Source organism: Sebastes fasciatus, chromosome 21 (genome assembly GCF_043250625.1).
Source record: "Sebastes fasciatus isolate fSebFas1 chromosome 21, fSebFas1.pri, whole genome shotgun sequence".
Lineage (NCBI taxonomy): Eukaryota > Metazoa > Chordata > Actinopteri > Perciformes > Sebastidae > Sebastes > Sebastes fasciatus.
This window is the reverse complement of record NC_133815.1, coordinates 4960675-4972920: the sequence shown is the minus strand read 5'-3', so window position 1 is coordinate 4972920 and position 12246 is coordinate 4960675. Positions and strand designations below refer to the sequence as shown.

Genomic DNA, 12246 nt, shown 5'->3' with positions numbered 1-12246 from the left:
GAAGACATATTTGAAAGATAAACCTAATAAGATTTTACAAGGTATTTGAAAGGATTTAAAAAAGTGTTATGAGCTAAACACAAGCGTCTTCCTTCCCTCTGTCCATCAGGGAATGTACATCAAGTCAACCTACGACGGCCTCCATGTGATCACAGGAACTACTGAAGGGGTAAGCAGAGGCTTATAATCCTATTTATTCACATACTCAACAGCCAAGCTGTTAGTTCTATCTGTGACATAAACAAACCACTTCCCACAAACACCAATGAAGTGGATTCCCCACCTCGCCAGGGGGGTTGAAGTGTATAGAAAACCGATTCTTACTCTAGAAACTGACGACATTCAGATCCATAGCAGCGGATCAGAGACAATAGTGATGATTCTGCAAGGCTTTCCCTCTGCAGCCTGTTGAAGTACAGTTTGTCGGACAACACGGCCCGCGCTGGTATGTAGCGATCGATGAACTCGGATCAATTCATAGTCGTCTGTTTCTCTTCTGTCTCCGTAGTCTCCGGCTGACCGCTGTAAGAAGATCCATGCAGGAGATGAAGTCATTCAAGTCAATCACCAGACTGTGGTGGGTTTATTATTGTGTGTGTGTATGTGTGTGTGTGTATGTGTGTGTGTGTGTGTGTGCTCCTATATGTTCTAAATATATCTTTTTCTTGTTTATTCATGTTGTATGTGTGTATGTCTGTGAGAGTAAACAGGATAGGGTTAAATGCATGTTAAAGGACCATTCCTTCTTTTTTTAAACTCTGTATATCCACATTTATAACTGAAGAATTTGGCCTATAGATGACAAAACTACATTTTTCTCAAATGGTCATGATATATATATGCCTATTTTTTACAGATATTGCAGATGCAAACAAATCTCTAAATCTGCTATAATCAATATCTTTATAATCCAGTCTCACCACTGTACTGTAGTGACATTTTCAAGCCTTTTTCAGCTAAATAAAGCTCTAAAAAGTAGAGATATCGCAGTACCAAGTCAATGCCAAAATTCTGAAAAACTGACGGTACTCATTTTTCTACAGTACCGTCGGTACCGGGGGTCTCGAGACTTACGGCATCTAGAATTCGAAAGGACGCAGTAAACTCACTATCGACGCATCCAGGGGACGCACCCTACTTTTCCCCTTATGCTACATTGTGACCAACAAACCTGTGTTGAAATTGGCAGGACAAGAGTTAGTAAGCATTAGTTAATGTAAACGAATGTTGCATTGAGTTCATTGTGATACGTTCAGGCTCTATTCAGTAAAATGAGTATTGAGCAAAGGGTAATTCTAAAGTTATCATGATGTGTTCAAATGTAATCTTGTAAAATATAGTTTTTGGCAAGAAACTTGTATACAGTTGTTTGAAGGAGATGTTTTCACAGCAATATAAAATAGATTAAAGAGAGGAAATGATGACCTGGTGAACTTCCTAACAGTAGCTCAAAGTGTTTTTTGTTTTTTTTGTTTTTTTCGAATTGGGTATCGAGAATCGTGGAATTTCACTGTTATTGATTGACTACTATATTTCTGGTATGGTGACATCCCTACTAAAAACCCACTGTACACTACCAGTGCTAACCGGCAGACAGACACAGTTAGAGACTAGCTGGTGGAACATTTAGCAGCTTAAGAGACAGATATTTCCCTCAGGAGTTGGTGGAGACCAACAATAGAGATTAAAGAGAGAGAATATTGGACTGAAATCCATTGGGTGGCTAACAAGTTTGACATATCAACTTAAAAAGTGATAATATGATGGTATTGTGTCACAGCTTTTTTCTGCTGCAAAATTTAATATCATCAGAGAAGATTCATTTGAACATTAGATTTTAAACAGTATAATTTAGTTGTTCCAATGTTTTATGTATCAGGATAAACCCCTTGAGATCTTGTGGGTGTTATCTAGACCTTGCATTATAAGACCTGTCGGTCGAATTTGGAGTTGAAGTTGCAATTATGTGGCTTGAATTTTCGTGGTAGGGCGATCCGTCTGTTTACATCTATACTGCAGATCGTGCCCTCACTTTCACAAGGTGCAAACGCACGCGGCATGCATCGCAATTAGTCTAATCAGATCCTGCAACCGTCTCTGCGCCTCCTCTTGCATTATGATCAGATCTCAGGTCAATTAAGATAGTGTGTCTGCCTTAATTAGAAAGTATCTCTCTCGCCACAGAGCGCAAACGGTCAAAGAGAAAGAGCCGTGAACAACTAGAAAAAGTTCTGGTGATTTTTATAGTGGCCATTTTTATTGTTTTGGACCGTTTTTGTTCACAAATATCCTATAAATAAGAAGTGTTGGCATGGTTTTGTGAAAACAGAGGCCTAAAAAGAAGAAGAGGTATATGATAAGATGCATTTGTTTTCAAATTGAGGGCAGGTTACATCACATGAAAGCTCTATAGATAGACTTACCACCTCCACACCCACTTGCCTTGCACAGAAGGCTCAACAAGATCCAATCACGACGTGGACAGGATTCAAACTACAGGCTGAGTATAAATATAATGCTGTGATTGTTATGTTTATTATGCAGATGATGATGATAACTGGATGCTTCGTCCTCTTCTGTTCTACAGGTGGGCTGGCAGTTACGTAACCTGGTCGGCTCGCTGAGGGCCGATAAAGGCGTCGTGTCCCTGACCCTGAAGAAGCGTCCACAGAGCACGCTCAGCTCCGCCCCTGCTCTGCTGAAGAACATGCGCTGGAAACCCCTCGCTCTGCAGGTGGGACTTACCTTTTTTAGACTTTATTAAAGCGCTGCACCGGCCCACATAACTCCCCACAGCATTCCCACTCCCTGTACGACTGCAGCCAAAGCGTGTAATTAGGTCAGGATACTGTGGCTCAGCGTGGATTTTGTTTTGCCAGCTGAAACACACTGGAATGAATGGGAAGGGAAAATTGATGGCCCCCCTCCACCCACATTCCCAGAGCGCCCGCAATTATGAAATGTATCTTCCCTAATTAACACTGATTACCTACACAATCAGGAGGAAACACAGAGGAAAACAGTCTTTCTCTGCCCTCCATTAGTGTTTTGTTTTGTGTGACCACTTTCTCATTTTTTGCCAACCCCGTCCACTAAGAATTACGTTTATAATATTAATTAGATTTTAATACACACTGAAGGAAATGTAAAATCTGCTTGTACCGCACAGATTACCGTGGGAGGCGGACGCTAGTGCAGGATCCTGAGACAACAAAAAACACTAATTAAAGAAGTAAACATGTCATATCTCTGCCTAAACAGCACCATAAAGATGTTAATCATGTTTTACTGGCTATGAGCAGATAAAGTAGGCAACATTATGTTATGTTAAATATTATATATGAACTTCATTTCTGGGAGACGGTTGCTTTTTGTTGTACTCACCAAATTGACATGGCAACATCCTCACAACAAAGTCTGTCTGGGCAAGAAACACGACAACGAACCCGTTTATTAGGAGGTTAAACCAAAAGTGAACGCACCCTGAAATGTCTGGAACAGAAAGTGCTGAATAAAACTGCAGCAGGAAGTTGGTCTGTAAACTCTTGATGGATGTTTACAGGGGACAATTTGGGTAATCTAATTTGTCTAACGCCGTCTGACTGACTGTCTGTCTGCTGGTGTTTCTTGCCTCATCCGATTTATTTTTAATGATGTTGCCACAATCCTAGCAATGTTATTGTTGCACCTAATTGACAGCGAATGCTCCGAGGGTTTACTGGCTGAAGTGGCCAACTGTCACTGTGGTAAATTAACGATTTCAGTTTGTTTACGGACGTAACGAACACTAACCTGAAGAAAACGACTGGTCTTGCTGCTCATGGATTATCTTTATCGTGGAATTGCAAGAGCTGTTGGAACTGTTGTGTCCCCCCGACATCCAAACAGGTGAAATATGTTTTTCAACAGTGAGAAGTTGTTGCCCCTTACTGGTTCGGATTGCAACTGCCCCGATACTACTTCATCAAGAAAATTCAACCACCCATATTGGCATTCATGGTCAAAACTACATGAAATGAGATCTAAGTTTTAATGAATCATCTTTTAAATTAAGTAATTGATTAAAGGCATTAAAGATGTAAAAAAATGTAAAGGGAGACACTGCAGGTTAATAGGGTAAAAATTAGGCCTGTCAATCGATTAAAATATTTAATCGCATGATTATTAAACAATTGAACACAAAACAATGAGAAATATTATCCAGAAACCCTCACATGTACTGCATTTAGCATAACAAATATGCTCAAATCATAGCATGGCAAACTCAAAGTGGGCATGTCTGTAAAGGGGAGACTCGTGGGTACCCACAGAACCCATTTTCATTCACATAGCTTGAGGTCAGAGGTCAAGGGACCCCTTTGAAAATGGCCATGACAGTTTTTCCTCGCCAAAATTTAGCGTAACTTTGCAGCGTTATTTAGCCTCCTTCACTACAAGCTAGTATGACATGGTTGGTACCAATTGATTCATTAGGTTTTCTAGTTTCATATGGGATAGGAATGCAACTGGAAAGTTTGGCGTATGTAAGTGCCACTGAAGTGAAAATTTCAGGTTCAGATTATGCGAGAAAACTAATTTTGAGAAAACGGCCTTTAAAGATATGGATTATAAAAGTTTTTGCAAACGAGGCATTATAACTTTTGGTTAATTTAGGAGAAATCTACTGACACAAATAGACAAAATAGTAAAATAGACACCTAAATGTGCATCTTGGATGTTTTCTTTCCACTAGTCTGAATGAAGACATGTTATGGAGACAAAATTGATTGTTTTGTTTTAATGTTTTTGCCTGGGGTGTCTCGCCTTAAAGAAATGATTTATTGTCCTAACCATTTCCTCTTTTGCTTTCTGCAGCCGACCAGAAGCCCAGGCAGCAGTTCAGCTACACCCTCAGGCACACCAACCAAGAGCTCCGCCATCCAGGACCTTTACATCCCCCCTCCACCCGCTGAGCCTTACACACCCAGGTACAGTGTTTTGCTAAGAAAGTAAATCTGGTGAAAGCAAAGAGGAGCTTTGACTTTGATGCACAAATGTTTGCCGGTTAATAAGCCTCTGCTGTTGCCATAGAGATGAGACAGGAACCTTGCCTGGAGATGAGGCATCTCGTAACCACGGTGGCGTCAGCGTTGCTAAGCGCTCTGAGTCACCAAACTCCTTCCTGGATCAAGAGTCTCACCGGCGAGAAGAGGAGGAGCCCGTGTACTGCACCACACCTACATATGGTACGCTCTTGTGATGAGAAAAAGAGTTCAATCTCTTTCTGCTGCACCGAAACCACTTAAAAAAACAATCATGAGGCTGGGAATCCACCTGCCAGCCCGAGGCAGTAAATAAAAAGTTTTACAAAGTGAGGGAGCTCTATACTTTATGGGGCTGTACCCAATAGTTTCAAGCTTCATTCATAACGTTGACATTCAAATTCTAAATCAACATTTGGATGCTGCACAGCTTTTATTGCATGTCTATTCCTTCTGTTTAAACTCAGTTGCAGATAAAGATGAGGCTACACTAATATTACTATTATGAATATACAATTTGTAGAATTAGATTCCAGTGGTGGCTGAGTAGGATTGTTTTCGACTTGTGTGAACCCTTCTGAAACTTTTTCCAATAGCTCCAGAGCGTTGTAAAATCCAAAAGGGAAAATGTATAAAAGATAGAAAAGACATGCGATAATAACACGTTAACGCAAATTTGTTTTAACACAATAACGCAACCTTTTTTAGGTTGCATACTGGCATCATATGAAACTAGAAAACCTAATGAATCCATTGGTACCGACCATGTCATACTAGCTTGTTGCGAAATAGGCCAAATAATGCTCCAAACTTGCGCTAAATTTTAAACTCAACAAATCTCCCTTTAAAGTACATTTTGAACAAATAAAAAATGCCGGATTAATTTGTGCTTAATTGCATTAAGTATTGACAACCCTGTGATTAATCACGATTAAATATTTTAATTGATTGACAGCCCTAGTTTCTATCTAACAAAATAGTCTGTTTCAATCTATATTTGTTGGCGTTTAGCCTTTCAAAAACAATATTTTTGTCTGTTTTAAGTCTGTTTTTTGTTATTTTATTCATTTATATTACATTTTTTATAGAGATTCTGAATCTCAATGGGAAATATCCTGGTAAAGCTCTCCCGCTGGCCACACACGAAGGGAGGTCCGCACTGACGAGTTATATTCATTAAACAAAGTTTATTTAATAAAAAGTCGAACTCATTTAATCTGAGGAATAACGTTATTCAAATTGAGGATCTTTTTTTTTTTTAGGGGTGATAATGTAAAATATGATAAGCTTCATTCGAAAACCTCAATAGAAGCTTTGATTGTAAAAAGAACATTCGGTACTGACCTAGTACGTTGCTAACTTTGCAAGAATCCTAACTCTAAGGAGAATAATAAGTTTTGTAATCGTGTGTACTTGTAGGCAGGCTGAGGCCCATCTCCATGCCTGTGGAGTGTAACTGGGTGGGCGACTATGAGGATCCAGCCAAGCTTAACAGAGAAAGCCGCAGAGGTGAGTGCCGGCGTGTTGAGTGCATATGTGTGTTTGTGCACCTCCTGAAGAGCCTGTTAGATTCAGTTAAATGTTCCCGTCTCTCTGTATTACGAAGAGATCAGTGTGTGTATGTGTTGGGAGATCAATGCGCCTCCATCCCTTTCCTCTAATTCTCCCTGTGATTAGCATCACAGAGAAACAAAATAAGGGGATGAGAAAGGAAGGAGGGGGAAAAAAGGAAAGGTAGACAGTTGGTACAAAGGCAGAGAAAATGAAAGGGAGGAAGAATAAAAGAGTGAGGAAGAGAGACGGGAGGAGGAGGAGGAGGAGAGAGAAACAGCAACAAAAAACAGAGACTATTCTCCCTGACCTCCACCTGAATCACTCACGCAGTTGCCATGGAGACGCTGACAGCAGCTCTTCTCGGTGTCTCACTTTCCTCTGGCCGCTGCCTAGCAACCAGGGGAGGACAGGGTGGGAACCGTGAGGAGAGAGGAGAGAGGTAGTTAGACCTGAGTTTCCTTCCCCGGTGGGAACGGTGAAGAGGAAGTTAGGAAAAAAAAGATGGAAGACACTTGCAGACAGTGAACCAGAAGAAATTCAATAAACACTTAAGTCATACAGATTCACTCATACATGCATGGACTTGTTCTCTCACAGCAGCATCATTATCCCCGAGACAATATAACACATGATGGGAAATATGGATCCATCAGTCCACCTAACAAATCTCAAAAAATAGTGCTGTCCTTATAAACTTCGGTCATCATAGGACACTACTTGGTTAGGTTTAGGCATTAAAACTACTTAGTTAGGTTTAGGAAAAGATCAACTTGGTTATGTTTAGGCAACAAAGCTACTTAGTTAGGTTTAGGAAAAGATCGACTTGGTTAGGTTCAGGCAATAAAACTACTTAGTTTAGGAAAAGATCGTGGAAGTGGCGTTACAAATAAATCAACGTTAGGGTTAAAATACGGAAGTGGCTTAATTTAAGTGCGGAAGTTACACATGGAAAATGAACAAAGATCTCCTATTGGAGAAAGTCGTTTTTTTTGACCCGCCCATCCATCCAGACCTCCTCACTACATGGCGTTTGTCGCTCTTTATACTTCCTGGTTCACAGTTATGTGAATACCACCAGCAACTGGCAATAAGTGGAATAGCATGAAGCTGACGGCAAGATATGTATTACGTCGCCCGGTGCAGGGCTGTGCATCCTCGTGAGCGTGATAAAAACAAAACGGGGATCCGCTTGTAAAATATTGCTCCATAGTGCTCACTAATGGTGAAAAACTCCACTGGGTGCCTTTAATGAAGTGAAGTCATACAGCCTCAGGATAAGCGGGATAAACGTCTTAACGTTTGTGTCGACTCATTCAAGATCGGGTTGGGCGTACAAAGTGTCCGTGGCTCCTGTATCCAACCAAAGATTGGTTTTATTTAAGCATAACCATAACCTTAACCCAATAGTTTTAGTTGCCTATATACAAAAAAAAACACCGTGGAGGTGGTGGAGCAGCTCATATGAATTTTGTAACGGTCGTATGCGTGGATTTGGGGGGCATCGACAAATTACCTGTTTTTTTTTTTGTTCAGATAGAAACAATGGACTTGTTGCACATTTTACCGCTGAATTCAAAAACTAAAGGGCAAAAGTAGAGTAGCTCTATAATGATGCTTTGATTAAAGGTCAAAATCTGAATTTTGTTTTTATCTTTAACACTACTGACTTAATTTGAATGAATCTTTGAGCGATGTGACCTTTTGACACTGCGTTTTATTCATATATTTTTAATGTAGTCTCTAATTAACCCACTGAGACAGGCAGCACAGAATATAAAACAGAAGATCAATACCACAAGATACTGTCGACAAAATTTTAAGAATTATTCTAGTTTTGGCACTTAAGCTAAACGTAAATGCTTTAAATCACTCCTGATGCAAGTTTGTATGTGAATATAATATTGAACATTTAGTTATCTTGTGCTGATTTGATTGGATTATTTCACAGAAGCGACACTGATGCGTTACGTGGGACTGTCCGGCGTGGACGAGAGGACCAGCTGTGAGGACTACTCCTCCCACACGGCTCGTCCGGGCAAACGGACCAACGACACGGCCAAACGCGCCAAGAGGCGGAGCCACCACAGCCAAAGCCCCTCCCACTACGTCCTCCAGGCAAATCAGAGAGATTCTCCACCGAAAGACCCGGCCTCCATCTACCACGTAAGTCATAACATATATGCTTTATTTAGAAAGACCAAAGGACTTTTTGTACGGATTAAACAAACAAGATTTAACGTATTAATTAGCAAGCTTTAGAGGTGCTGGTAGGGTGCTTCACGCTAAACTAAGCCCAGCACTTGAAGGGTGAAAACTACAGCTCATTCTCCCTTAAATAGTAGCTTCAAGATTGCATTATGTAGTTGCATAATGTGGATCAAACAAGGTTATGAAACTCCTCTGACTTCCCCCTCAGTTGCCTCCTCAAATTAAAAACTAGTTAAGTGAGGTAACACTCTGCTTCCTCTCTGATTTGTTTTGATGCAGCCGCGACTCACAGACTCAAGAAAAACATTTGAGCTTTTACGCCTGATGGGAAAGTGCTGTAGTAAAAAGCCTGAGCGAATGCTGACTTGTTATTACTCCCTTGTCACTTCCATGACATCTGTCCGCCCTGCCTGTCCATCTGAGCTTGGCGCTCTCATGTCCAGACAGTCCATTTTGGCCGCCGGTGACCTTATACATCTTGACAGCATCTCTTTGGAAAATTAAATGTGTTTCCATGAGCGTGTGTGTTTACAGTGTGCATGGACGCTGCGATGGCAGATGGCGTGTCAGTGGGAGTGGGCGGGCCCATGTCATCTGTCTTGCTGAGCGTGGGGCTGTGAATGGCCGAGCTCCAGGCTCTGACATGTGTAATATTGTGACATCAGAGCTGATCTGGTTGCTCCATCTGACCCGTTGGGAGAGGTCACATCTCAGATAGGAGATCCAGAGCGGAATGTTATAGATCAGAGGTTTTGCAGAGGAGTTGAAGGGACAGGTGCGTCAAAACTGAATACACAAACATGAAACATATATTCTTATATTCAGTGTGACTTACATTTTCAGAGCATATCATTATCTCTGATGTTCGGCACAAAAGAAAACATAGAAAAAGAAAGCTCCTTATAACTGCAGAACTTGCCTGAGAATCATCACGTTTTTACGTTTTCTTCAGTATCAAAGTAATCCAATGATAGTTGACTGTACATCCATGGGTACATTGCAAACAGGAACTGCTAATGGCTAATTCGGCATACTTTTAATGCATTATCTATGGCATTAATGGTGCCAATTTACCAAAATGTGACCAAATACAGGCTAAAAAACGTAGCCCGTAGCTACTTATCTCCAGCGTGACTTACACTTTCTGAGCATACCATTATCTCCGATGTCTGTCACGGATAAACGTCCATAAACCTACTTAGAAATCATAGAAAAAGAGATGTGGTGAGATAATGGTGCCAGTTTACCAAAATGTGACCAACTACAGGCTAAATAAACATAGCCCATAGCTACCGGGCCTACAGACCTTGAAAACCCCTCTTCTAGCTGTTTGTCCTTCATGTTTTGCTTACTGATATTTTCTGTTTAATCCCCGAGGACCCTGAGCTCTGCTTTCTCTCATTTGCTCCATCACCTGGATGTCCTATTGTGCCGCCACCCCTCCCTTCCTGTCCCTTTGTTCTATGTTTAGAGGTGTGAGAGTCCTCCGCCGCGAGGTTGACTTTTCCACCCCGACATGAGTGCATGTCTCTGCGAGAAAGAGATAATGAGGGAAAGTGTCTTCTGCCTCCTCTTTCTCGTCCTCTGCTCGCTAAGATCTGTCATCTTTTATATCCCAGGATTCTTTGCAGTAAACAAAGGCCACTGATTCATCCTGACAGCCTGCTCTCTCTCTCCCCATCTCACCCTCCCTCTTCTTGTCGTCTTTCCAACCCGCTCTCAGACATACCAACAGTCCTCCTCTCTGCAGTCAAAGAACAGGAAGAAGAATAAAGGTAAGCAGAGAGGCCACCTGTTCAGCTTATCTTTTCCCGTCACAGTCCAACACTTGCTACTCATTCACTCTCTCAGGGACGCCTAATGGACAAAACTGTGGGAGTAGCTGCTGCTTCAGTTGAACTAATTATCTTAGTAACACTTTATGTTACGGGTCTGTAATTTGCTAATAACTTCCTAGAAAGTTTCAAGAAAAAAAACATGTATTTCAGTACTAATTATAGGCTAGAGACTTTAACTGGATGTATTGTGTTTATAAGCAGAACCAGAAGAATTTCCATTAAATAACAGGCTCCATATTAACCCAAATAAACACCCATTCATTACCCTTTTTATTAATGGAAATTCCCCATTGTGTGCTCGCCTGTAGACAAATTTCCCATCTAGACATAATTTAAGACATTAAAATATTCTGCTTCGCATGATAATTTGACTGTGATACATTTAGTCCAGACTCTATTAATATGCAAATATTGCTCATTTCATCACTGCAGAATTCAAGAAGTCTTTCTACTTCAATGAAAAGTCAATTTTGAACCATTTTAATATTTGTGCATGTGACGCTGACCTGCTGCACACTCACTAAAAGACTCTAATGGTAGCAACTAATTCAACATTACTCTTGAAGTGAACACAGTGTACCAAAACTCGCTGTTCTTTCCGGGAACAGTCCCATGAATTCACAGTTAATCATGATTGTTTCATTACCCACGGAGCTACTCTACCTTCCTTTTATTCCCAGTATCAGTCTATATCACGGCTGACAATGGAGTGGATATTTACTTGTACTTGATAAAGTGTCTGGAGGCATTATGTTTTCAGGTTGTCCCTCCGTCCTACTCATTCTTGTGAACGTGATATCTCAGGAACACCTGGAGGGAATTTCTTCAAATTTGGCACAAACATCCACTTGGTGGTCAAAGAAGAACTAATAGGATCTTGGTGGTCAAAGGTCAAAGGTCACTGTGACCTCACAAAAAAACATGTTTTTGGCCATAACTCAAGAATCCATATGCTAATTATGACAATATCATTACAGAATACAATGATTTAGTGATGACATGGATGTAAAGTGCAACTTGACTGGTTGGCGGAGGCGTACAACCGTGACTCTAGTTTGATTAATTGATTTGTCATTTTAATCTATCAGATTAGTGACAAAAGTGACAAATGGCCACGACAATTTCTCAAAGCTCGAGGTGACCAACCAACCGTCTGAAGGCTAAAAGCATCAATTTACATTAATATAAAACAGAAAAGTAGCACATCTTCACATTTGAAAAGCTGGAACCAGCTAATATTAGATTTTTTTTGCTCGATAAACACTTCAAATGTTTGATTGTTTATCCAAATTGTTGTTAATTAATTTTCTGTCTAAAGACTATTTGTTTAATTGACCAGTCGTTTCAGCAGTATTGCAGTCATATTAGTGCTTTTAGCACATTCTGTTTTGGTCGTTACGCACAGGGGAAAAGATGCAGGTTGGCGACCTAATCAATCATAACTTCTTGTTTAATTAATCTTGTGAGGTATAAATAAAAACTTCACTGACCGCAGCGATCTATATATCCCACAAGATGGGAATTTATACCTCTGGAGTTGTGAAATTATGAACTTCTTCCACGACAGAATCATTTCGTAGTCAGGAAGAAAAAAAGTGTTTCTCACGTTTTTGGTGCAGAGACCG

At 40.6% G+C, this 12246-nt stretch overlaps 1 protein-coding gene across 3 annotated transcripts in view; it reads left to right on the top strand.

The window, feature by feature from the left end:
* The window catches only part of cnksr2a (connector enhancer of kinase suppressor of Ras 2a), a 75928-nt gene that overhangs the window by 31673 nt on the left and 32009 nt on the right, over positions 1-12246 (top strand). For all 3 annotated transcript variants that reach the window (XM_074622180.1, XM_074622179.1, XM_074622182.1), the window contains exons 7-14: positions 110-169; positions 509-577; positions 2588-2734; positions 4855-4967; positions 5071-5225; positions 6441-6530; positions 8524-8738; positions 10507-10558. In XM_074622180.1, coding sequence (XP_074478281.1) covers positions 110-169; positions 509-577; positions 2588-2734; positions 4855-4967; positions 5071-5225; positions 6441-6530; positions 8524-8738; positions 10507-10558 — 901 coding nt within the window. The remainder of the gene's footprint in view (positions 1-109; positions 170-508; positions 578-2587; positions 2735-4854; positions 4968-5070; positions 5226-6440; positions 6531-8523; positions 8739-10506; positions 10559-12246) is intronic.